This window comes from Oenanthe melanoleuca, chromosome 6 (assembly GCF_029582105.1).
Source record: "Oenanthe melanoleuca isolate GR-GAL-2019-014 chromosome 6, OMel1.0, whole genome shotgun sequence".
NCBI classification, from domain to species: domain Eukaryota; kingdom Metazoa; phylum Chordata; class Aves; order Passeriformes; family Muscicapidae; genus Oenanthe; species Oenanthe melanoleuca.
In genome coordinates, this window is record NC_079340.1 from 15729448 (window position 1) to 15752951 (window position 23504).

The following is a 23504-nucleotide window of genomic DNA, read 5'->3' on the forward strand; positions in this document are numbered from 1 at the left end:
GACTTTAAGCTGAAAATTTTAAAATTGAAGATTCGAAGTAAATAGCTATTAGCTATTTACTAATAATAACTTTCAAATATTGCTTTAAAAACCCAAAAAAACAAACAACAGCTTTTTTTCCTTAAACAGAACCTAGTTTAAAGCTGTGTGTAGAAAGTGTTTCAAAAGGTTTGTTTCTCATAAGACCTGGAGGCCTGAGGTATCTAAGTAATTTCAACCAAACAGGTCATTTCAATCATATGTAATAAGTAACAAACAAAAAATTAAGCTGGAGACAGTCCACAGCAGCTAGTTTAGTGTTGCTCTTCATTTCCTACTTACTATTTTAGGCCAGAAATTTTAACTTCCCTGTGACATTCAGCCACAAGTATATCCCCCATCTTCCAGCTGGGCAGAAAATACTAGTTGCTCTGAGAAAAATTATGTTTGTGTTCATCCAATACTATGTGGCTCCCTGCCAAATGCTGCATCTTGGGCTTTCTTTTTGGTTGCTGTCACAAATATTTGGATAGCATCTGCTATGGAATTTCAGACTGGAAAGGGGGAAGCTGCATTGGGTATAATTTAGATACATATGCACAGTACATTAATGTTAAGAACACAGCTATGCATTCTGGCCACTGTCAAATTCAGTTGTATTTTTTAATTTCTTAAGGCCAGATATTATCTCTTCAGAGCTGAGGAAAACTGAGAGGAACTCCATGATTGTTCTGGGACAAAATACAAAGAACGAAAACTTGTGGCCTTTCTGATAACCTGAGTCAAATGGAGCAAGGTAAGGTAAGTAAAGCAGCATGTGTTTTCTTGTGGGTTGGAGTTTTTCATCTCTTATTGGCACAAAAATGAGGCAGTCCTGTTCCTTCATCCAGACACACTCCAGCTTGCAAAGACAGAAACAGGTCCAATTTTTGAAATTCAAATTATGTGGATTGATGACTGCTGAGGACTAGCCCATATATCTTCATTTTAATAGTCCCCCAGACTTTTAACCAACCAAACCCAGCTTTTGGTTTGTTGTATTTTTTTTTAGCCCACAATTTAAAGGCAACTATAGTTGTACAGGCCACATCACACAACCTTTTTACAAAACTTAAAAGGCACTAAATTAATTTATCTGCAGTCAGTTAAAAGTCTTCCAAATAATAAGCCAACAAGATGTCTTGGGAAAGAGACATTCTTTCCATTATAAAGACTAAAAGAAAACCAGCCTCAGCTTCATCTTCCACGTTTCCAACCCAGCCCATAGGTTAAATACAGAGAAACTCTCTCTAATCTCACATTCGCTGCATGTTTCTGTTTCAGAAAGTCAAGGCAAGAACCGAAGGACACAAAATCAAGAATCCTGGGGTTACTCTGTGCTAATCCTACAATTGTCAACAGAGCAACTCAGAGTTGTGTGTTGGAAGGGAAAGAAGGAAGGGGGATGTTGAGAAGGGTCTGTGGGCAGATACATGCTCAGCTATGTATGGCTTTGCTCCTGAATCTGAAGTGTACTTCAAAAAGTCAAGCTACAGATGAAAATTGCTGTTAGCATCTTGGCAACACAACCAACAGGGACTTTTAAGATTTGGAAATTCTTCCTGTTCTCTGGGTTAGGAACAGAATTACCCAAAACACTGAAGCTTTTAAAGTATCATTACTTTCTGGGGACTTCCTCAGCCGAAATAAACATTAGCTTTATGGGACATAGCATCATCTAGAGGAGTGCAAGAGACTCATTGCCCAGGGCAGCGGTGGCTGTTGAAAGGACAGCCTCCACCCTCTGGGGAGGAGAGTTGCAGTCTGTGTCCCCAGCACAGTTCCTCCCTTCAGAGCAGCCCATGGCCAGCTGTGCCATTTCACTGGAATCCAAGAGGAAAACAAAGTGCGTAAAGCTAAGGTCATTCTGAATTCACTACTATCTTCCCATCCTGTGGGCTGCTTCTGCAGAGGTCCCTGGACTCTAGTGCTACCCTGCACAGAAGCTGGCATTGCACACATTGTAAAGACCAGAGTAAGCAGCACTACAGGAATCAGCCTTTCCACAGACTGGAGGGGGCACCCAGGGCAGCCTCTGCCTCAAGCCCAGCCATTCTGTAATCCATCTTTTTTCTTTTTATGATGGGGGACAGGATACCAGGCTTGATTTCCCACTTCTGAGTTCCACTGAAGTGCTCTGTCTGTGCAGGTGGGGCAGTCTTGCTGCTGTATGGCTCTGCCCACACTCTCTCTACTGGGAAAAGGAAAGGAGAGCAAGGCTGCAAGGGACAGTAATCCAAATACATCCTTTGTAATATGGGACCCTTTTGGGATACACTACGAACTGTGTAAGACTGACTGTGTGGTGGCTGCCTTACTGCCACATGTCCAGTGCTCTCTGACTTGAGGAACAGGCAGTGCATGCTTCTGAACATCCCATGGCTGCAGAGGTCTCTGCACACCAGCTCTTATAGGTACTAGCAAAATAATTAATACACATGAAGCAAATATTTAAGTAAACTAACATTGCCTCAATAAAGGATTGTTGTACCCCAAAAATTATAATAAAATTACAAGTCAAGCAATTGCTGTTTAAAAATCCCTCCCCACCCCCAATTTGCCTGAGAACCAAGATTTGACAAGCTGGCAAGAATGATCAGCTTCAGTAGGCTTAGTCTTTCAGCAACAGATGCTTTCCCTTGCTCATCCACATCAGCTGGAGCTGTTGGAGTCCTCCAAACCAGAGCAAGATCTTTTCTGGGATTTGGAGATCTCAGCCATGCCAGGGCCAGTACAGTTTGCAGGGATGACTGAGGGCAGGGTTCAAGTACTCACAAGGATTGCTACTGTTGTTGCTTACCATCTCAAAAAAATCTCCACAAACACAATGACCAAGCCCCACAACCCAAACCCCCATTAAAAGAAAAAAAAAAAAAAAAAAAAAAGAAAAAAAAAAAAAAAAGTCTGTGCTGACTAAAGGTTAGCACCCTAAAGTAGGTGCTGTGTTTAATGTTTCAGTTGTAGCTGCTGCTGCAGGACTTGGTTATTCACTGTATATCTTGCTAGCTTCAGCCAAAGCTAGAAAGATTTATGACTTGATTATTCTATGAATATTCTGTATATCTCCATAAATACAGGGGATAAAAATCCTGCATTACTTACATCCTCCATTATCCCTCCAAGTTTTTTACAGAGACTGTACAGAATGTGAATCAGTGTAAACTGAATTTAAAGTGTTTTAAGACATAGCATCATGAACTGGTATTTTCTACAACCCTCTTTATTCATGGTATAAGTTTGTTGGGTGTTTTGTGTTTGTTTGGTTGTTTTTAATTAAGATAAACTAGCACTCTTCTTTATTATAGCATTATATTAAATAAGTTCATGTATTTTCAGAAGTAAATGTATTTATAATATGTAACATACTGTATAGTTCTCCACTCCAGGATCCATTGTAATCCAAGCATAAGAAATTTAATAAAAGTATCACTTATGATAATTGTTTTCTGATATTTTATTAATGAACACTTGGCTTGTAGTATAGCAACTGCCACACCTTTAGGGTGTCAGGTGGGCATAGCTAGTCAAGAAAGGAATTGTTACCTCCAAGCTTTTAAAGAACATCTTTAGCTTTGTCAAAGAAGCAAGTTTGGTCTTTGGAAGAAGGTGCTGTTCTCAACTCTCATCTCACCGCTGCTCACAGCCCTCCTGCCAGCTGAGGGCCAAGAGCAAGCCTTAAACACAGAAGGCTCCCCAGACTGGATAAGGGAATTAAGTCTATTTCTTTGCTCACCACCTCCACTTAGCACTGCATGTACCCTACACTAAGCATCATACCAGCCTCCTACACAGAGCTCTGCACCAAAAGAGACAGTCCCTGCAGGGGAATCTATGCAATTCCCATAGGATACACACCCAGAGCTCCCTGCCACTTGGATGGCTCAGTAACCCAACAAAGGGCAGCAGGGACTTGACTCTCACAGCCCCTTCAACATCCACACAGTCATCTTAGCCAATATTTCTGTCTCCCTTACTGAGGCATAGGAAGGCTCCAGTGGCAGACAGGAGGTGTTTAGGTCTTGGCTTATGCACACACAATTAAGAACAGTGCCAGAGCACACTGCCTGGTGCTCTGAGAATGTGTGTTTTATATTACCTCTCTATTGACCAGTTAATTAACATTACAGACTGCTACTAAAGATTTGTCATGAGGCACATGATGAGTTTACACTCAGCTTTCCCAGACAGAGCTCCACCTGTACCAAGGTCATTAGTTGCCACAGGCCTGCTCCAAAGGAGGAGGCTGTTTCACCTATATTCAGATGATGTCTTTTTCCAGCCTGTGATCTCTTTCTCCCTCCCACCATACAACTTGGAACTTTTCTTCTGCTTAGATTTTTGACAGCATAGAAGATGATGATCACTGGTTATCCTGACAGTAGCAGGGAAAAGCATTTCTACTAGAAAAATAAAAACATAAGATTACTCCTGAAGCTTCTTGGAAGAGGAAAGGAACTAAAACCACTCATTAACACCCTCCAATCACAGAGTATCAGCAGAACCTAATTAAAAAGAACAACATCTGCTGCCTCAAGCAAGTTACTGATCAGTTCTTTGCTTCTATGTGTAAGTGCTACTCCTCCCTTTTAAAGGCCCCAAAGCAATACAATTAAGACTTCTCTCCTGCCCTAAACAGGAAGAATTTCTAATCAAGCCTTAGAGGAAAAAAGAGAATAGCATTTTTCCTTCCTTTCAAGGACTACCCCATCAGCTATAAGCAGATCTCAGTGTAAGTGCAAGCACAGAGCTCCCCCAGGCTGGCAGGAAGGAGGGGGTGGAGCCCCATTTCCCCTCTACAGCTGCAGAATTTTGCTGTACTCTATCACCCAGGACCTCAGAAAGCAAAGAGGGGTGCTGCCCAGCTGCTGGGGCTGGCTGCACCACACTGAACTGCTCCTGATGCTCAAAATGGCAAGTTTTATTTCTCATCTAAAAGAAATAAGTTTAAAAATTAAGAAAAGTACTTTTATGTCGACAGTGATGTCAAATTAGCTTTAATCCAAGACCTTTGAAGACTCCTAACTGCCTGCTGTCACATGAAGGCTTAAGATTAAGCTCTAAGTAAAGTTTGATTTTTTTTACCCAAAAGTTCAAACCACCTAGACACTTTATTTTTTTTTTTTTTTTTCAGTTGGAAAGATGTTTCTATGTTCTCATTTATCAGAAAAATGCCACCTTTTCTGTTTCTAGGGCAAGAAAGGCACATTCATGCACAGCATCATTAGAAGGCCCATTTGTGTAGTGCTTTGGCATCCTTGCTCTCCAGTCCTGCCATGTGAGCACATCCCTAACTTACCCAGTGACTTAGGGACAAGTGGGCAATCCCCAGCTCCTCAGTGCAGTCAAAATACCTGCTCTACATCCCCAGAGAAGCAGCTTCAGGATCTGCTGTCAGTGAGCTTTGCTGCACTTCTGCTCAGTGTTTGAATGGAGCCTAGGTCACTACTTTTGAAACCCACTATATTCATTAACAGAAATGCCAACACCACCCAGCATCAATCCTACCTCAGTCTGCAGCCCAGGCCTTGACAAGGTCTCCAGTTTGTCCAAGGCAGACAGATAACACCAAAGCCTGAAGAATTCCAGAGAGATGAATTTGGAAAGCTTTCACAGCCCCGGGATAATTTTTGCCTTGCAAATAAGTCTTAGAGCCAGGGTCTCCAGGGGAAGGGGTACACCAACCAAATGGGTTTGGCAGTCACTTTATTGCAATCCACTGATTTCATGTGCTGCTGACACCTTCCTTTGCCACAGCACAGAAATCACAAGCACCACACACAGAGCTGTCCCAGTTGCCACAGCAGCAAATCTCAGAGCCCAGGGGGCTGCAGCATGCACAGCCACTCCTGTGGGGAGAAACACCCCGGTTAATGCTCCCAGGGGTGCCTTAGGGGCTCAGCCTTTCTGCAGAAAAGCTTAGGCCAGCCCCCTTCCCCTGCCCTGCTGCCACACTTACCAAGGCCATCCTTGGCCGAGTCCTGTCTTCGCTCATGCTGGAGGAAAATCACAGGGCCTTTGCTGGACACATGGGAAGTACCTTCCTGGAAAGGATGCTCAGCACTCCTTTTGCCCCCTGGAGAGCAATGTGAAGGTGTAGGTAAGAAGAGGTATAGCAAACTTTGTCCAGGCCAGCTTCTCAACATACAGGAGGCTCTGAAGGCCACAGTTTCCATGAGTCCACACAGAGCTAAGAGACTTCTGTCTTTTTGGCATAAGAAGAGCCCTCAGTGGAAAGGAGCAGGAAATGCTTTGTCAAGCTGTCCATGCCTCAAGGGAATTGCTCCCTAGGCTACATGTCTCCTGCTCCCCAGCCTGGGGACTGGGCCCTTGGTGGCCCTTTGGCTGGGGAAGCAGAAGGCAGGACACTTACTGACTCTGGAAGGACACGTGGTGACACAGGACTCCTCCACAGACCCGTGGCACACCGAAGCACTGCAGTGCAGGTACACCTGGGAAACAGGGAACACAGCCTGAAGTGCCTCAGGAGGGCCTGGAGACTGCTGCTATCCTAGTGGGGTGCACTGACCCCAGCCAACAGCTCAGCACCCACACAGCCACTTACTCACTGCCCCACTCTGCCCCAGCAGGCAGAGAAAGAATAGGAAAACCAAGAAAACCTGTAGCTGGAGAGATAAAGACAGTTAAATAACTGAAGGAGAGGGAAGAAAAAAGCCTAAAGCACTAGAGATTTGAAAGCAAGTCACCTACCCTGCTCCTACAGGCAGGCCAGTGCACAGGCAACTGTGGCATCAGCTACACAAAGATCAACTCCCTAATGTTTACTGCTGAGCATAAAATCGTGTATCATTAAATATTCCTTTGGCCATTTTGAGTCAGCTCTGCTGCCTCCCAGGCTCTGGCCTATCCCATGCCTACTCACTTGGGGTTGAGAGACAGCAGGATGGAGAGAAAGTCTTGGTGTTCTGCAAGTGCTACTCAGCAAACAGCAAGAACATCTGTTATCAACACTTTCAGCAACAAATCCAAAGTCACAAGGCCATATGGGCTGCGATGGGGAGAGTTAGCTCCAAACCAGCTGGTCCTGAAGGGGAAGGCAGCAAGGTCTGCTTGCCTTGTTTCACATCCAGGCTGCAGCCTTGGAGCCCTCTGCTGTCCGCTCCAAGGCAGCTTCCACACCTTTAACCACACACTCAAACTCGGGCAAACCAGGCATTACAGCACTTCTCCCTGACACCTGGAACACTGCCCGAGCACCACCTCACTGTGAACCTCCTTAAATACAGCTGAGACCAGTTTTGAGTATTAGTTAATCCCAGCAGCACTGTGCAAACATGAATGGTGACTTTAATGTGACTTAACTGGAGGAGCTCAATGAGAGTCACAGCCCAGCTGCTTCAAAAAGTACAAAGTTATTTCCAAGTCATTTCGGCCAAGAAATGTAGTTTAGAGAATATTGATTAGCATAGATAGAGCACACACACTAAGCCAATTCACCAGACAAGTTAGCACTTGCTTAACTAAACTACTACCCACCTAGTAGTCACATTTTCTGTCTCACCCCTCCAGTGATGTCTGGAGTGATGTCTCTTACTACATTCACTTCGGGGCATAAGGTTTTTGGCATCAACCTCTCCTTCTGTTTCAGCAGGGGATTTTCCTAGTCTTTGCCCCACTGCCCCAAGGAGGCCAAGAGACTCCTAGTTATGAAGTTGTTCCTATTGCTCACACATTTTACTTGTCTTCAGTATGAAGCTAGGCAGCCAAGACAGGACCTTACCAGCCCAGAGAGTTCCTCTTGGGAAGTGGAGTCCACAAAGGTGAATGTGTAGAGGGTGAAACGCTGATGATGAGAGGGGAACAGTAGTCCTGAGGTGAAACTCTGAGGCATCATCTCTGTCTGGTAGTTGTCTCCTGTGTAAGGGCAACTGAGAAGAAAGGTAAGCAGTGAAGAAAGAGCAAGTTATTCCCCTGACCCAAAGTTTTTTACGAATCACTTACCCATCCACCAAAATTGGCCACTGCAGCTGTTGCTGAGGGTTGGGGCTTGGTGTGGCCCAGCAGTGGTGCAGAACTAAAATCAGGTCTGGGTCTGTTCTCTGAAGGATCTTGACTTCTGCATAAACAGGGTCTCTCAGAGTCTTCACAACAGGATAATCAGTGTCAGTATAGTAGGAAGTATAGCTTCCATCTGGGACAGAAGACACCCAAGAGCCATTTAAGAGCAGGCAGGAACAGGAACAGGCATTCTTTACAGCCCTATCAGTAAGTTCCCACCATGGCAGGGAAGCAGTGCTGGGTTAACCCATCAATACTCCACTGTTACTCAGAGACCAGAGCCCTGCACACCTCTCCTACCTGAGGCAACACGCAGCTCCAAGGACAGAGGACCTGCCTGGGACACAGCAGGGAGTGGTGGCAATGTGAACACCTGAACACTCAAGGGAACAGAGCTCCCACTGATGGGGTAACTACATCGGACATGTAACCTGGTGGGAAAGGAAGGGAAAGCTCCAAATCAGGCAAATAACAAAAGTCACTCTGATACCCCCTTTTTCCAATATGGCAATGTATCATCTGCTTTAATTAGTTATATCCCTTCTTCCAACACTTTCTTGTAACAAATACTTGAAATTCTCTTTAGTGTTTAGATTTGAGAATCTGCAGATTGTCACTGATCAACACCAGCTTTATTCCTACTAATTAGAGATATACCAGTCTTTAACCTACTCCAGTGGCCTCATATGAATTCAGAGCTTGTGACAAGCAGAAATTTCTCTAGTGATGTTGGATACAGTGACACCTAGCAACATCAGCTCCAGAGTAATACCTGAAAATGCTATCCCTGGTGACAGAGCCAAGGCTCCCAGTCTTCACATCCCTGCTTGCCACCAACTCATTCTCATATATGGCTTGGTCTCCAGTCATCTAGAATGACAGAGGCACCATTACTGTGGTAAAGTCAGGCTGGATCAATATGAGGCTGGAGAACAGCATTAGGCCTCTGGAAGTCTGTAGGATGTCCATTAAGCAGCCAAAGCCATGTCAGGCTGTTCCAGCTCTTCCAGCCTAGCAACAGCTGCAGCTCTTACCTGAAAAGTAGTGCCACAGGCAGAGAGTGGAAACTGGTACACAACAAAGGCATTGTTTGTCAGGACAGGGACACAGCCAGTAGTGTGTCCACTGGCCAGCTGCACTGAGTCCAGGGCAACAGGTGGCAGGGTCACACCTCGAGAAACAGCAATAGAAAACTGGCCATCTGGTGTGCAATGAGCTGTCACTGGAGAAAAAATATAATCAGTCTTGAGCTCAGAGATAAGTGGGATGGACAAGAAGCCCTAATATCACAAACAGGACAAGACCAGCAAGTCCTGCAAGCTGACATGCCTTTAACCCACAAAACAAGTGCTAAGTATGGCAAGACAAGTGCAACCAGCTCCAACAACAGCACCAATGCTGGGCACAAAACCAGGTCTGTTGCAATGCAGTGGAAAATGCTGGACACTTCACCGAGACATTTTATTCTTGACAGCCAAAAACATAGCCTCGAGCCACCTGCAGGAGTGGTACACACCCAGCTTGCCCTGCCAGCAAAGTGAGAGATCCTGTTTTGCAGCAGCTCAGGAGGGAGGGAGAAAGGCTGCCCAGGCTTACCTGTGTTACCAAAGTAGCAAGGCTGCACCCTGTCTCTGGGGTCATAGCAGCAGCCTCGTGCTCCACAGTCTCCCTGGCTGATGGGCAGGGAGGCACAGGGCAGCCGGTCCTGGCTGGGAACGGCCGAACACACACTGCTGCTTGGAGCATCTAGGGCTGGAAAAAACAGCAGGGCTTTGCAGCCAAAGCACAAAGCAGGGGGACAAACACATGAAGGACACTGACTTAAGACATCCTGGTGACTCTGCATACCAAGGGAAATGAGAGTCAGGTGAAGGTCAAACACATGGATCTGGCATGGAAGCCTGCTCAGGAGGGACCTGAATTTCCATGAACAGAGACTCCCCCTGAGGCCATGTACAGGCAAATGGATTTACATTGAATCTGTCAGGATAAACTAGATCAGCTCTTGGTAGTTAAGAAAAATCATTGTACCTAGTCTCCAGTTCAATCCCTGAACTCGCAGGAACTCATGTAGCCAGAATATGGCTGGGAGACAAAACAAACATTCACCTGCTGACCCTGCAGAGAGGCACAAGTCCCCATTAAGTTGGTGGCTCTCATGTCCAGACCCTTTTCTGTGGAGTTTTCTGCACAGCAGAAAGCCCCCTTTCCTAGCCCCCAAACTGACTAGGAACAGCCATCTGAAAGGAATAGTACTCATCACCACAAGATTCTGACAGGTGCTTGTATCTTACCAGGAAGATCCACAGGGCACCTGAGCAGCGTCTCCTCACGAAGAACCTTTTGCCCAGCAGCATCTGTTCCTTCAAGCCCAACCAGTATAAGGTAATTGTGATCCTAGGAGAGGATCACCAGTCAGGACAGCCAGAGCAGCAGTAGTTACATCCCCAGCAGAATCCCTAAGGTCACTCACCCACTCAAAGACATAACAGCCAGTATAAGAGACCGATATTTTCCTGGAGCCGTCTGGAGTCCCAGATACCAAGAGCCCACAGCCAGTGTCATTCTGCAGAGCATGTGCCTTCCCTTCAGTATCTAAGGAAAGAGGACACAGCAGCAGGGGCTTCAGAGTCCCATATTGCAGATTAGACCACTACAATCCTACCTTTCTAAGAAACAGAGACCTAGTCAGTATTAAGGTCTGGAACAGCAGTGAGAAAATCCAGCAGCTAAGACATCTAGATCCAGGCACAGCACTTCACCAAGTCCTTGACTGCTGTGTCATATAAACAGCCCCCTGATTATGCAAGATGCACAGAAGCTATTCAGCAACACTTCACATCAAAACCTGTTCCTTTCTTTTCATTCCATGCACCTCTTCATTTGGGCAAAGATATGGCTAAAAATGCCTCTTGATATTGCCTCACCCCAAGTAGTCAGCACAAACGAAGAATTCCCTTCCCAGCCTGGAGGTAAGGTGAGCTGTAAGCTTTTTTGGCCACAAGTCAGCAGGGTGGGCTCAGAGAAAACACTGACATGAGCCCCCAGGACCAAGGCAAGGGGACCAAGAAACACCCAGAAGAGCACAGCTCCTGATGCAGCCCTAGACTGCTCTGCAGCACCCATCCTGCTCACTTGCAGGGCTCTAAGCCCAGCCCTTTTAAATTGTGGAGCCAGCTGGGACCAGAAATCCCTTTAGTGTCAGGTGGACCCAGCCTAGCAGTTTAACACCTTGCATTGCCCTCACCTGAACTCAGCAGAGTCTGCTTGCACTCTTTAAAGAAAACCAAAGGGCAAGAGTTGAGCTAATATGAAGAGACAGATCTCTGTTCATACTGTAGAGCCCCAGGAGGGTCTTCAAACCTTTTTTCCTACCCTGAGTTGCTCCCACAGTTGGGACATGCAGGAAATCTGGTTGCTTCTCCCCATGCACCCTGTTGCTGCTCTAATTGCTCATTACGTGGCACGAGTGCAAGAAACTTAGTGACAGTGATCTTTTACCCTTTGAAAGATTATCTGGGTTCAAATGCCAGACACAGGGTGCTGATTTAGAAGCACAGAAACAGCCGTCCTCATAAAATCTGTGAGAAATCATGGAGCTCAAGAGGCTTTGCACACCTAAACAGTGGTGATTCCCCATAAACACTCTTGGCTGGGGACTTAGAGCCCTGTTTGCAGTGTGGCTGTGTGGGGATAGCTGCAGGACTTGTTCAGGCCTGGCTGCTAAGAGGCAGGATGGTGTGTTTTCTGGGACCCCTGCCCCCAAAACCGGGCAGGTGGGCCCCTGAGATGGGTTTGAAACACAGGGAGGGGGAGCCTCTTGATCCCAGAGAAAACTCAGCCTGCCAGCAACCACTGCTGCCTGCCTGTAGCTGCAAGGTCTCATTGAGAGCCTTCTCCCAGCCACACTTCAGACAGCCTCACCAAGTGAATGCCTCGTTGCCCATCTTTCCATACATGATTCTGCATTCATGCAATGGAACTGTGAATGTTTTTATATTTCTGCCCTCAGCAGGCCCTCCAGCTCCTGTCTGCACAGCACTGTACAGCATCAGGACACCAGGGAGGCATTTCCATTGCTCTCCAGCCCACAGCCCATCTGTGCTGCACAGCTGTACAAGGTGCCATGATCCCAGCTGGTCAAGAATGTCACTACCTCTACTAGTGCCTACCTCTGCTAGTTTCATCAAACAGGATGGCTGCTGCACAAAGTCTAAGCCCTTGTCAGCAGCTCTGCACAACAGGAGATGCAGACAATGGATTGACAGGCTGCCTACATGGCTGAGGCTTGAGCAGCCCTCATGAACCAACTGTGCTCCCCACAGTGCCTGCCTGGGCACTGGGCAGCCACAGTGGAGACACCCAGGAACACATTTGGACTTTGACAGGGAGGGAGGCTTCATCTCCTTAGAATCTGAGTGCTGGGCACGCCCAAATCACATAATCACTGCATGACTGCCAAATGCTTCCTCTGGCTTCATTGACTGCTGGTAATTGGGTAAAAATCAGTAAAGTACTTCAGAACTGTAGAGAAATACTTTTATTATACTTTGACCCATCAATACTTTACTTATGCTGAGAGCAAAAATGTCTAGATGGACTTGAAGAATAATTCTACATGAAACAAGCCTGGAAGTGCTGTAGATCCACCAAGTAGCACCTGTGCTGAGAACAGTTTCAGAAACTGCCCTTTCCTAGTTCCTACACAGACATCTAACAGCTGTGTATGATCACTAGGGATGGGAGGCTTTTCAAATGAGCCTGAAATTCATGGAAATTAAATGCTTTGTTTGAAAGAAGTTGTTGTGGAAAGTGGAAAGCAGCCTAGCTGAAATGAAACAAGCAGGTCTCTCTCCCTAGAAATCTTTTCCTCACCCATTTGATAGTTATCATGCATTACAGTAACCCAGTTGTAAGCACCAGTTCAGATAGCAGCCAAGAGCACCATGGACAGGAAGGACATGCAGAGGATGAAGGCAGGTGAAGAAAACACCTCTGTGGGCCACTAGTCTGCTCAATGAGTGTCCTGGGAACAAGGAAACTTTGTAGACAACGTGGCTAGGTCATGAACATTGGTAGCTGGCAGCTACTTCGTGGCAGTGCAAATAACTCTCATGAACTTTATTAGGTGAAAGTCCACGAACCTACCTGAACTTCCATGAACTGACCTGACAGCGTCTGAGTTGATGCAGCAATTTGGCCAGCAGATCAGCAACTAGCCAAAATTCTTGGCAATTCAGTTTCTCCACCAAAGTATTGAGTATAGCTCTCTAAGAAGTAAAATTAGATTTAAAAAGAACAACTAGAAAACTATTCCACCTATGCAAGAGAACAAGGATGATTTAGAACTCCCTTCTGTAGGGAAAGTATGAAAATTTTGCAAGGGATGGAGACCTTCACCAGCTTCTCTGAGTGAAAGGGAAGCTCACATTAACACCCTGCTGTACAGCAAACACAGCACATCCCAACAAAGCACTCGGTTCACCCAGGCCTCTTGCTAATTCCCACCAAGTCCCACATCTCCTATCCTTGCAACACCTTCTGACCAGTTTTGCCTGCAAATGTCCCACAGTTCAGGAGAGATGGAGGGTGAGGCCAGCCTGAACAAGCTGAGCACATCCTGAGGGTTGTTCTACCAGCCATGGCCACTGCTCTTGGGACCCCATGGGTATGCAGGCCTGAGCAATCTTCTGAGGAAACCTCCAGCTCTTTTTAAAGCCCCTGCAATACACCAGACATGCTCTGCTGTCTCCCAGAGCACCTAGGGAACTTCCAAGGCAGTAGTTCCTCATAGTGGAGTCAAACATCAATAAACCAAGAGCCTGTGCATGCCAGCTTCCAGCAGTAGGTGATGAGCTTCTTTGGAAAGTGCAAGGACTAGCTGTCAGGTTGCCATAGCCTATACCCAGCCTCAGACCAGTGCATCTCTGTCCCAGCTTGGGAAGGCATTTCCCAGAAACTCTCTTAAGTTCTGGATTTCTCTCTTCTCTGTCTTTCTCTTTTTCTCCTCTAGGAGACCTTGAAGAGGTCAGAGTCTCAAGGTCTTACCCCCTTTTCTTACATTTTCATTTTGTCTCACCCAGCAAGTCCTTTCTTGTGTATTGTCACATCTGGAGACCTTTCTGGCCTTGCTAGATACATATTTTATATTTTCCTCTGTTGTGAGGCCAAACACCACTAGGGAGAGAGACTGAGGCTATAGCTGTGCACTGGGGAAAACAGATGCATGTCCTTTGGTAAATCACATGCAGTGTGAACTTTACTAATAATGTCAGGAAGATTTCAGGAACAATGAAGGATGGCTCACACCATGAAGGGCTTGCATAAACAGTGCTGAAGAACAGAAAACCCAAATGTCACTGAAGTACTTGGAAGATGCTCTTGTGACAGTGAATATCTGCGAGTGCCTCAGTAGGAGAGTGTGCTCCTGTACGTGCCCTCTTTAACAATTAACTCTAGGTAAACAAAACAACTTGTATGAACACATTACCGATTTCCTAATCTCTGTTGGCAGCTGCAGTTGTTTGAGATAAGGTGTGTCTTCAATAATTAATACCAATAAAAGTCTTAATTTCATAACACAGGGCAATCTAACAAATGATTGACTAGTAACACTGACTGACTCTGCCATGTGACCCAAACTTGCTCTTGAACTAACACAGACCTTTGGTATATAAACTCAGATTCTGACAGCCAGAGTCACTCCCTCCCGAGCCACAGAAGAAAATGGAGCTCCTGGGAGGAGTCACTGTTGTTCTCCTGATTTGCATTGCTTGCCTGCTCTCCTTTGCAGCATGGAAAGGAAGGTCTGGAAAGGGGAAGATGCCTCCAGGACCAGCTCCCCTTCCCATTCTAGGTAACCTGCTTCAGGTGAAACCCAGTAACTTGGCCAAAACCCTCCAGAAGGTAAGGCAGCTTCTTCTTCTCTCTTTCTGCTGTGGGTGAGAAATATGTGGGACCTGTGCATGGGGTCAACCTGTGGCTGTGGCTCAATGACTTGCAATTCCAGAGGAGCAGAAAAGTCACGGGCACTGCAGCTGCTTCCCCTCATTGCTATTGCCATGTTATTCAGGGTGATAAGTGGGACCCACAGCCACATTTATCACGAGAGAGCCAAACCTCGATGTTACCGATGTGTGAGACTAACTGCCTGCTGCAGGAGGCAGCAGCAAGCAGACTTTCCCACTCTTCCTCACTATTTGCACCATGGCCATGTTCCCTCTTGCATTTTTACAGCTCAGTGAAGAATATGGATCAGTGTTCACAGTGCACCTGGGCACTGAACCAGTGGTGGTGCTGCACGGACATGACGTGGTGAAAGAAGCCTTGGTTGATCGTGCGGACGAGTTTGCTTCCAGAGGACACATGCCAATTGGAGACAGGGCTAACAATGGAATGGGTATATTTGCTGACTGAACTCCTTCTGAAGGAAAAGAGAAGGGCTGGGGATGTGTTCAGCAGATTAGAGCTGGACTGTACCTTGCATGAGGGAGACTGCAAGGGGTGGGTGCCACCGACTCAGAGAAGGGAAGCCAGAGAGGGCTGTAATTGCTGACTTCCACCACTCAAAGGGTGTGAGGTAGCAGAGAAGGGGAGCCAGATTGTTCTCAAAGATGGGCAGGGAAATGGCAAGGGGCAGCAGCCACCAGCTGCAGCAAGGGAAATTGTGTGTGGGTGAGTGATGAATTATTTACAGGGATGTTGGGCATGTAGTGGAGAAGGCCAAAAGCAGGCAGCTGGACTCCAGAACCTCCAAACCACAGTACACTGGGACACGACCATGTCAGTGCTCACTGTCACAATGAGCCACTGTTCATCTCACACCCAGCATGCCTAAGACAGGTCTTCCCTCTTCCTTCTTCCTGTGCAGGGATTATTTTTAGCAATAATGAGCCATGGTTGCAAGTCCGGCGGTTTTCTCTCACTACTCTGAGGAACTTTGGAATGGGGAAGAGGAGCATTGAAGAGAGGATACAGGAGGAATCTGACTACTTGCTGGAAGAGATCAACAAAACAAAGGGTACAGTCCATTTTTAATATATTTTATGTTTAAAAAAAATAGCCTGTATTAAGGGAGCTCACATCTTTAGCAAGGAATGAAATTCCAATGGATTTGGTCCATGCATCAGCTACCCCTCTTTACAAAGCTGTGATCATTTTGTGATGATGTTCTGTTTTGGGTTTGGAGGACCCTTCTGTGTCACTCAGAGACTGATCTGATATTTCCACTAACATCCAGAGTTCAGACTAGCCACAGTAGCCATAAGGAGGCATGCAACATTTCATGGGGTTTTTTTTAAGTCTGTAACTTTTCTGAAATCACAGGAGCAGCTTTTGACCCAACCTTCATGCTGAGCTGTACTGTCTCCAATGTCATATGCTCCATTGTCTTTGGGAAGCGATATGATTATAAAGACAAGAAGTTCCTGGCTCTGATGAACAACATGAACAACATCTTCGAGATGATGAACTCCATCTGGGGACAGGTACATTCAGTAGGCATTTCACAGTGGCAACATTCTCCCAGGGGAGAAGGAGGCCTCCCTCCCAATGATGTTCCAATTCAGTCTTCTAATTAGGACCCCATCAAAGCTCTGCTGCACTGAAGGCATTTCATTCAAGAGGAAGAAACACCCTCACAAAAGCTGGAATTGGCTTTGCCAGCTAAGTGCAGTTTCCCAATAGTGCTGGACACCCTTCTTCTCCACTTCTAAAGTTACTACTACTACTACTACTACTACTACTACTACTACTAAGCAAGCCCTGTCCAGCCCCACAGTCATTCTGTTTGGCTCAGTTGACAGGGCTGTGGTTTTCCTGGGCTTTTGGCTAATATCAAAGGATGGGGAAAAAGTCATACTAGGAATCTTCCTGTTTCTTTCTTTCCAGCTCTACCAGATGTACTCAGGTATCCTGGATTACCTGCCTGGCCCACACAACAATATATTTGCAGAATTTGATGCTCTGAAAGCATTTGTAGCAGAGGAGGTGAAGTTGCACCAAGCCTCCCTAGATCCCAACTCCCCTCAGGATTTCATTGACTGTTTCCTCAGCAAAATGCAGGAGGTAAGGAGACAGATGGCCCCAGCTTGCCCCCAAACACACCTATGCTGAGTCCTTCCCTCTCATGAGTAACACAGACATTGGGCTGACCCATTCCCAGTCAGCTGAGCAATGGGAAAACAGCAACAATACCCCAGATATTGTCTGTATTACAGCTTATAGCTCTGGGCTTGCATTCTCACTAGCCACCACTACCTGCAGCTGTTCAGAGAGGAAGAGCTTCCTCTGTTTTCACCAAAACACAGGGACTTTTTCAGTTTGGTCCTGCAGTTCTTTCACTGGAAAGCAGTTGGCACAGCAAACAAGCAGTGAAGTGCCATTCAATACACAGCTTAAAAGAGGGTTGGTACTGAGTTTACTGCTCAAGGTAGCATTGCAATTCTCCAGATGGCTGTTGCAGCTTAGCAGAGAAATGCAACAGCTGTAGGACAGAAGGAAGGTCTGGGATGACATGAGAAAGGGCCACTTCTCTCAGCTCAGCCAGAGAAAAAACAAAGCCTTTTCCTTAGGAGAAAGATCGTCCCAATTCCAGTTTCTACCTGAAGAACCTGATAACAAGCACCTTTGACTTGTTCATCGCTGGAACTGAGACAACAAGCACCACTGTCCGATATGGACTTCTGCTTCTTCTCAAATACCCAAAAATACAAGGTACCAGTTTGTGATCTCTTCCACTCCAGCTATTCCCCTGGGCTGGGCACATGTCTAACACCACATCCTTCTCCCAGATGTCCCCCTCATCTCTCTCTCCCTCTGACCTAACTGTGTCCACATCTTTGTTTAGCCAAATAATAGAACTTTCTTTGCATGGGCAGCAGTGGAGCTGTGTTCCAGTTAACATCAAAACCAGCATAATGTTCCTGCCATCTGTGATTTGTAAACAGCAGAGGTCAACCTATTTAGATAGGTTTGGTTTTATTTACCCATTTGATGGTTTATGCCTCTCATGACAGAGAAAATTCAAGAAGAGATTGACCAGGTAGTAGGACGGTCAAGAAAACCTTGTGTGGCTGACCGGACCCAGATGCCCTACACAGATGCCGTGGTCCATGAGATCCAGCGCTTCATCTCTCTTATTCCCCTGGCTCTTCCTCACACTGTGACCAAAGACACCAGCTTCAGAAACTATGTCATTCCTAAGGTTGGCTTCCTCAATTTCAGCAGTTCTTAGGCCATCATTTACAAGCCACAAGTTAGAACTGTTGTGGCCTGACCTTGTTTTCACCCAGCCCTTTGTGGGTTTTATCCTCAGGCAGCTGTAGCTCACTTGCACTCCCTTGTTGATGCTTCATGGGCCAAGACTAGAACAGTAGCTCTGACCAACACTTTTGTTCCCTTGCTCTGCAGCTTTACCTATTTGCAGAAGCATAGTAGGGTCACAAATACCCAGAGCAGTGATTCTTCACACAAAAGGCAGCAAAGCTGAGGAGCTGCTCACCACCATCCAGGATAGCTTGTGCACGTGCTTGGGAGCAAAATCATTTGCTGGTTATAGAGCACAGAAAGACTCTGAGCCACAAAATGCTGTAGGGTATGTTTGCATTGAATGGAACAAGCCAAACCTGTTTGCTCTGTTCTAGCACACTTCCTGAGGCAGTCTCTGCTGGCCACTGCCAGAGGCAGGCTGGTGGGCTAGAGCAGCCCATGGCTTGGCCTGGCCTGCTGCAGCAGTGCTCTTTGCTCTTCTGGGTGACTGTGGGAAGCTGGAAACAGCAGCACATGGGCTGCTGGTGGTGTGATTTCCAGCCATGTAAAACCATAAAGCAGGACCCAGAGAACTGTTCAGCTGCCAGCAGAGAACTCTTCTGCATCACTGCTGAATACTCCAGCCCCTGTAAAGGCTGGCCAGGAAGTGGCAAAATAGAGGATTGCAGCAGGAGAAATTTGTCAGGAGAAGGGAAATGAAACAGGAGTTTCTTTTAAACAACTTTGTGGGCTTTTGATATTTTGGACTTTCTGAAAAGAAGGGACATAGTGCATCTGCAATATTGTGAGACACCAAGAAAGAGAAGAATTAGGTGGGGTGTGCCCTGATGACCAGAGCAAGTGAGGATGAATGTTCTGGAGATGAGAGGGAGAATTCAGGAAGAGCAGGCAACAACTGCTGTGACATTCAGTAGGGTCTCCCTAAAGCTGCCTCCTGTAAAGAAGGGGTACCAAAAGGAAACCAAAGGCACTGGTAGGGTTATACAGGGAAGCATAATCTCAGCTTGGCAGACAGTCAGATTGAGTGATCTAATTCACCTGCCTTTCATGTTCTGCTCTTCTTGTGTTACTTCAGGGCACCACAATTTACCCTGTCCTCACTTCTGTCCTCCACGACAGTAAAGAGTTTCCAAACCCACATGAGTTCAATCCTGAACATTTCCTGAACAAGGATGGCACCTTCAGGAAGAGTGACTACTTCATGCCCTTCTCAGCAGGTAAAGCACAGGTTTGCTCTTCTCCTCTCTGTCAGCCTCCACTCCTGACTGCCCTGCCTTTCCCTGCAACACACAGCTGCCTCTTCCCAACATGGTCCCACTGGTGCTTCCTTGGGGCTCACTGCTCTCTGGATAACTCCTCCCATCTCCAGTGGCATCTCCCATCTTCTTCAGGCCTGACAGCTTCTCAAATCTCCTACTAGGAGTTGTCAGTGTAATGATGTGAATGGGATCCACTGCCACTGTCTAAAATACCTGTCACCTTCCTGCACAACCACCCAAGTTGCCCTGAACAAACTTTTTTGTGGTAGCTCCACTTTTCCCCAGCACCCTTTAAGTACCTCTACATGCAACCATTCACCTATCAATAGACCCAACCTTCCACTTTCTCACCTGTGCTCTGTGTCACCCTGCTCTCTCTCATCTTGACTCCTGTGATGTTCCCTCCATGGCTAAGTCTTCTCCTGCTCCTGTTCTTCCTTCACACACCCATCCAAACTATCAAGAGTCTTTTGCCAATGAATTCTTCTCTTGCAAATGTCCTTAGTAACCCTGATAGTCATCTCACTTCTATGGCTGTGGGTAATAAACAAAGCTGTGCAACACAGCTGCTTAGTACAAACTCTGATCTACTCAGAAACCCTCACTGAGTTCTATTTGCTGCTTTCACTTTCAGGAAAACGAATATGCCCTGGAGAGGGCCTGGCACGAATGGAGATATTCTTACTCATAGCCACCATCTTGCAGAACTTTACTCTGAAGTCTGTTGTCAAGCCCCAGGAGCTCAACATAACCCCCACTCTGAGTGGGACAGGCAATGTACCTCCTGCCTACCAGCTCTGTGCTGTGCCCCGCTGAAAAGCACTGAACTGCTCTCCAGTGTCCTGAAACCAGCTGTTCCTTTACATCTTCTTTGCTAAAATTAACAGCAGGAGTACTGACCCACCTTTCCCAGGCCTTCAGGAAGACAGTCCCAACACAGGTACATGCACAAAGCAGAGACTTCTGAAGCCTCCCAGAACTCCAGCACACCACAGGAGGCCCTGACATTGCAGCCTCTTGCACTGATGCTCTGTCACAGGATCACTGAGAGCATCAAACAGCTGGTTTGTCACCAGCACAGCTCCCACCAAGACCATGCTTTGCAGATGGAGAGTGCTCCATGTGTGTACATTCATGATCCAATAAACAAAAATCTACTTATAAAGATCTGCGCTGTTTCTTATTTGGGGTTGAGTTGCACTGCAGAATAGGTCTGCAGAGCCTGTGGCCAGCACCCTGTGGGAAGGGCTGTCCCTTCTGGGTAAGGACCCTGCCTTTGTCATCCACTGTGCTCACTGCTGCTGCTTGCAAGGAGCTCCAGAGCAGTCACAGCACACCAGCAGTCAGGAAGGCTCAGGGTGCTGGAGGGGAAGGGTGTCCTGCAGCCTGTCTGCCAAATGAAAATAATGCATTCATGCTTTTTGCTGGCTGTTGCAAGATCACTTACCTGAGCACTGGAGACTGCAACCAACCTCTCTGGCACCTCTTTTTCTACCATCAGTATCACTGCAGGGATTTAGATATTCTTTATTAAAATGAATTAATTTAGGAAAAGAGTAGTGTCTCTTATTTCTGCCCCCAGCTACAATTTGGTGCCTTTCTTTCAGTAAGAGGCTGGACAGTTTTCATAAAAATATTGCGCCACAGATTGCTTTTTTCTGGGCTTCTTTGCTCCTGTGACCTTTGTGTTTGGATGCTCAATTTGTTGTGTTTGTCTTGATCTTTATTTACACAGATACTTGCTGTCCCCTGCATCATGGTCATATAAAAATCCTAGTGGCAAAATATAATTTCTGTGATTGGTTGTCACAAGGCACTCAGAGACCATGTGAGTACTGCAGAGAAAACTGTGTGCAAGAATTCCCACCTCCCTTTGGAAATGTTTAGCATTATTTTGACAGAAATATCATATTTGCCCACATCTCAGGTCCATCCCTCCTTGCCTCTCCATTTTTTCCCATGAAGGCTACAGCTCTAATGCTTGTGCACTCTAAAACAATGGCAAACCATTGCTGACTGCTCATCTTGGATTGCATCAAATGGACAGATGTGCAAGCAGAAACAGCAGTCATGTGTGAGACCCAGGCACAATGGGGAGGAGATTATCTTGAGGTTTTCATTAGTCTAAGGCTGCCTTTAGAGCCAGTCATGCATGTAAACTCAGCAGCATGTATGCTTTGTTGAGAACAAGTAAAAAAATGGCTTACATCTGGAGGTCATGGAGGGGATGATTCATATTCATGTCCTTCCTGCCCTCTGGGATGCTGATTCATCTGAGGCAAAAGCCATGACAAACAACATCTATCAACAATTCACAAACATGAGAGTCACAGGGCACTGAGAAAATGTTCTCTTACTAAACAGCTCCAGAACACAGGATATGCTCAGGGGATAAATAACCACACAGGGGATAATATTTGGGATAGTATTCAACATATTCTAAGCTGGATGCAAAAATGCTCCTTCATTTGGAACAATGGCAGGGTCCTGTTGACACCTGCCCATGAGAATGACCTTGCAGAGGTCATTCTTCATAATGAATCCACTTCATAATCCAGGGCACCAACCTCCTCTTTGCTCCAACTGCCCTAAGACCAGACAATACTCCAGGACAGAAAGGCTGGGGGAAGAATCTAAAATCCAAGCAGGTATCTGAAACCATCTCTTGCACTGTAAGGAAAGGCAGAGCTAATGATGTTTGATTGATGTGGTTGGGGCAGAGAACAGGAGGGTTAAACAGCCCCAGGGAGCTTTTCAGCCAATAGATGGGTGGTCCAGTGGTCTCTGACCTCCCCCTCCTACTCCCATCCAAAGACCCAACTCCCACTCACCATTTCATGCTTCTCCATGAAAAACCCCTGCATGCAGTAACAGCAGACTGCCCAATGTCATGGTTAGTGCTCATTTTAGGATAAGCTTCTCTTCCTGCTAATACATGCAAGACCTACAAGGAGGAAGAGATGATGGCATTTCTCTTGGGCTGACTCAGACAAACGGGCTGGGTGCCAGCACATCCAGGCTCTGACATACACCTGGGAAGCTGGGCAAGCTGGGCAAGCTGGGCTTCAGGGCACTGGAGCCTCCATCTCTTCTCCATCTCAGCTGCATGGCAAATAAGGCAGCTTCTGGCTCTAAGAGTGCTCTTAAAATGAGGCACAGAGGGGAATCTTGCTTTTGCTTTTACTTCCTAAAGCTGCCACTTCATATGCCAGAGCATTTGCTGGAAATGCCAGGACAAAGTGGAAGATTTCTACGGCTTGATGCTGAGCCCAGTGAGCCTGTCTGGTCTGAGGCACCATTCTTTGTCTGAAGTAATTCATGCCACTGGGTCATACTGTGCCATGGTACTCTGGTGCAGGAGGCTACATGGGGATGCTGATTCCTTACTTAATCTCCATTGCTGCTTTGCCTTTGGGAACAGCTGGGAAGAAGTTCAGATACCATGAAGGTTTGGGTAGCTGTGACACACCACTGGAATTGTTCTGGGTGGTGGGACACAAATGAATGTACAAATGTACTGGGGAAAGAACACAGACATGGTCCTTAGCAAGCAGGGTAGACATCAAGCAGTGGACAGAAAGAGGAAGAAAAGCATTTTAGGTGCTGCCTTAGCAGCATTTTGCTGCCACAGAAAGTGGACTACAATTTTGCAGCAAGGAACATCTGCCTCATCCTGCTGCCCTTCACAGAGTAGTTTCATATCTCTGGGTCTTTGGGACCTGCTGCTGAAGGCCATAGCCTGCAGTGTAGCCAATGAACTAGTCCTCTGAAAAATACTTGAGTGATTCCCAGACCCCTGATACTCATCACTGCAGACCTGCATCCCAGCCCTCTGAAGTGTGAGCAACACATGGAACAATGCAGCACTTTGGCTGGCAAACTTGTTTCTCTGCCCCACTTTCTAAATACTCCCTTGATTGCAATGCCCACACAGAAGTTCCT

At 46.5% G+C, this 23504-nt stretch overlaps 3 protein-coding genes across 14 annotated transcripts in view; 2 read left to right on the forward strand and 1 right to left on the reverse strand.

Moving 5' to 3' along the window:
* The window catches only part of LOC130255066 (uncharacterized), a 29945-nt gene extending 26488 nt beyond the window's left edge, over nt 1-3457 (forward strand). For 5 of the 8 annotated variants that reach the window (XM_056495377.1, XM_056495379.1, XM_056495384.1 and 2 more), the window contains 2 exons: nt 656-780; nt 1303-3457. In XM_056495377.1, coding sequence (XP_056351352.1) covers nt 656-752 — 97 coding nt within the window. In that variant the 3' untranslated portion in view covers nt 753-780; nt 1303-3457. The remainder of the gene's footprint in view (nt 1-655; nt 781-1302) is intronic. The other 3 variants (XM_056495378.1, XM_056495381.1, XM_056495383.1) reach the window with 1 other exon arrangement.
* ZP4 (zona pellucida glycoprotein 4) overlaps nt 1-11161 on the reverse strand; it is a 37216-nt gene extending 26055 nt beyond the window's left edge. For 3 of the 5 annotated variants that reach the window (XR_008840863.1, XR_008840864.1, XM_056495386.1), the window contains exons 1-8: nt 9631-10402; nt 9069-9256; nt 8807-8904; nt 8335-8465; nt 7978-8167; nt 7757-7904; nt 6389-6467; nt 5975-6091 (exon numbers count right to left, since the gene is read on the reverse strand). Coding sequence is in view for 3 of the 5 variants with exons in the window: in XM_056495386.1 (XP_056351361.1) it covers nt 5975-6091; nt 6389-6467; nt 7757-7904; nt 7978-8167; nt 8335-8465; nt 8807-8904; nt 9069-9256; nt 9631-9880 (1201 nt within the window). In the remaining 2 variants the exon portion in view is untranslated. Of the gene's footprint in view, nt 1-5296; nt 5865-5974; nt 6092-6388; nt 6468-7756; nt 7905-7977; nt 8168-8334; nt 8466-8806; nt 8905-9068; nt 9257-9630; nt 10432-10507; nt 10630-10961 lie in introns of those variants that run through there. The other 2 variants (XM_056495385.1, XM_056495387.1) reach the window with 2 other exon arrangements.
* Nucleotides 11162-14629: 3468 nt separating this feature from the next.
* LOC130255070 (cytochrome P450 2C19-like) lies at nt 14630-20729 on the forward strand. Its single transcript, XM_056495388.1, has 9 exons — nt 14630-14940; nt 15271-15433; nt 15905-16054; nt 16360-16520; nt 16924-17100; nt 17607-17748; nt 18051-18238; nt 19379-19520; nt 20197-20729. Exons 1-9 carry the CDS (start codon nt 14761-14763, stop codon nt 20376-20378), a joined length of 1485 nt encoding a protein of 494 aa, XP_056351363.1. The 5' UTR covers nt 14630-14760; the 3' UTR covers nt 20379-20729.
* Nucleotides 20730-23504: the final 2775 nt, after the last annotated feature.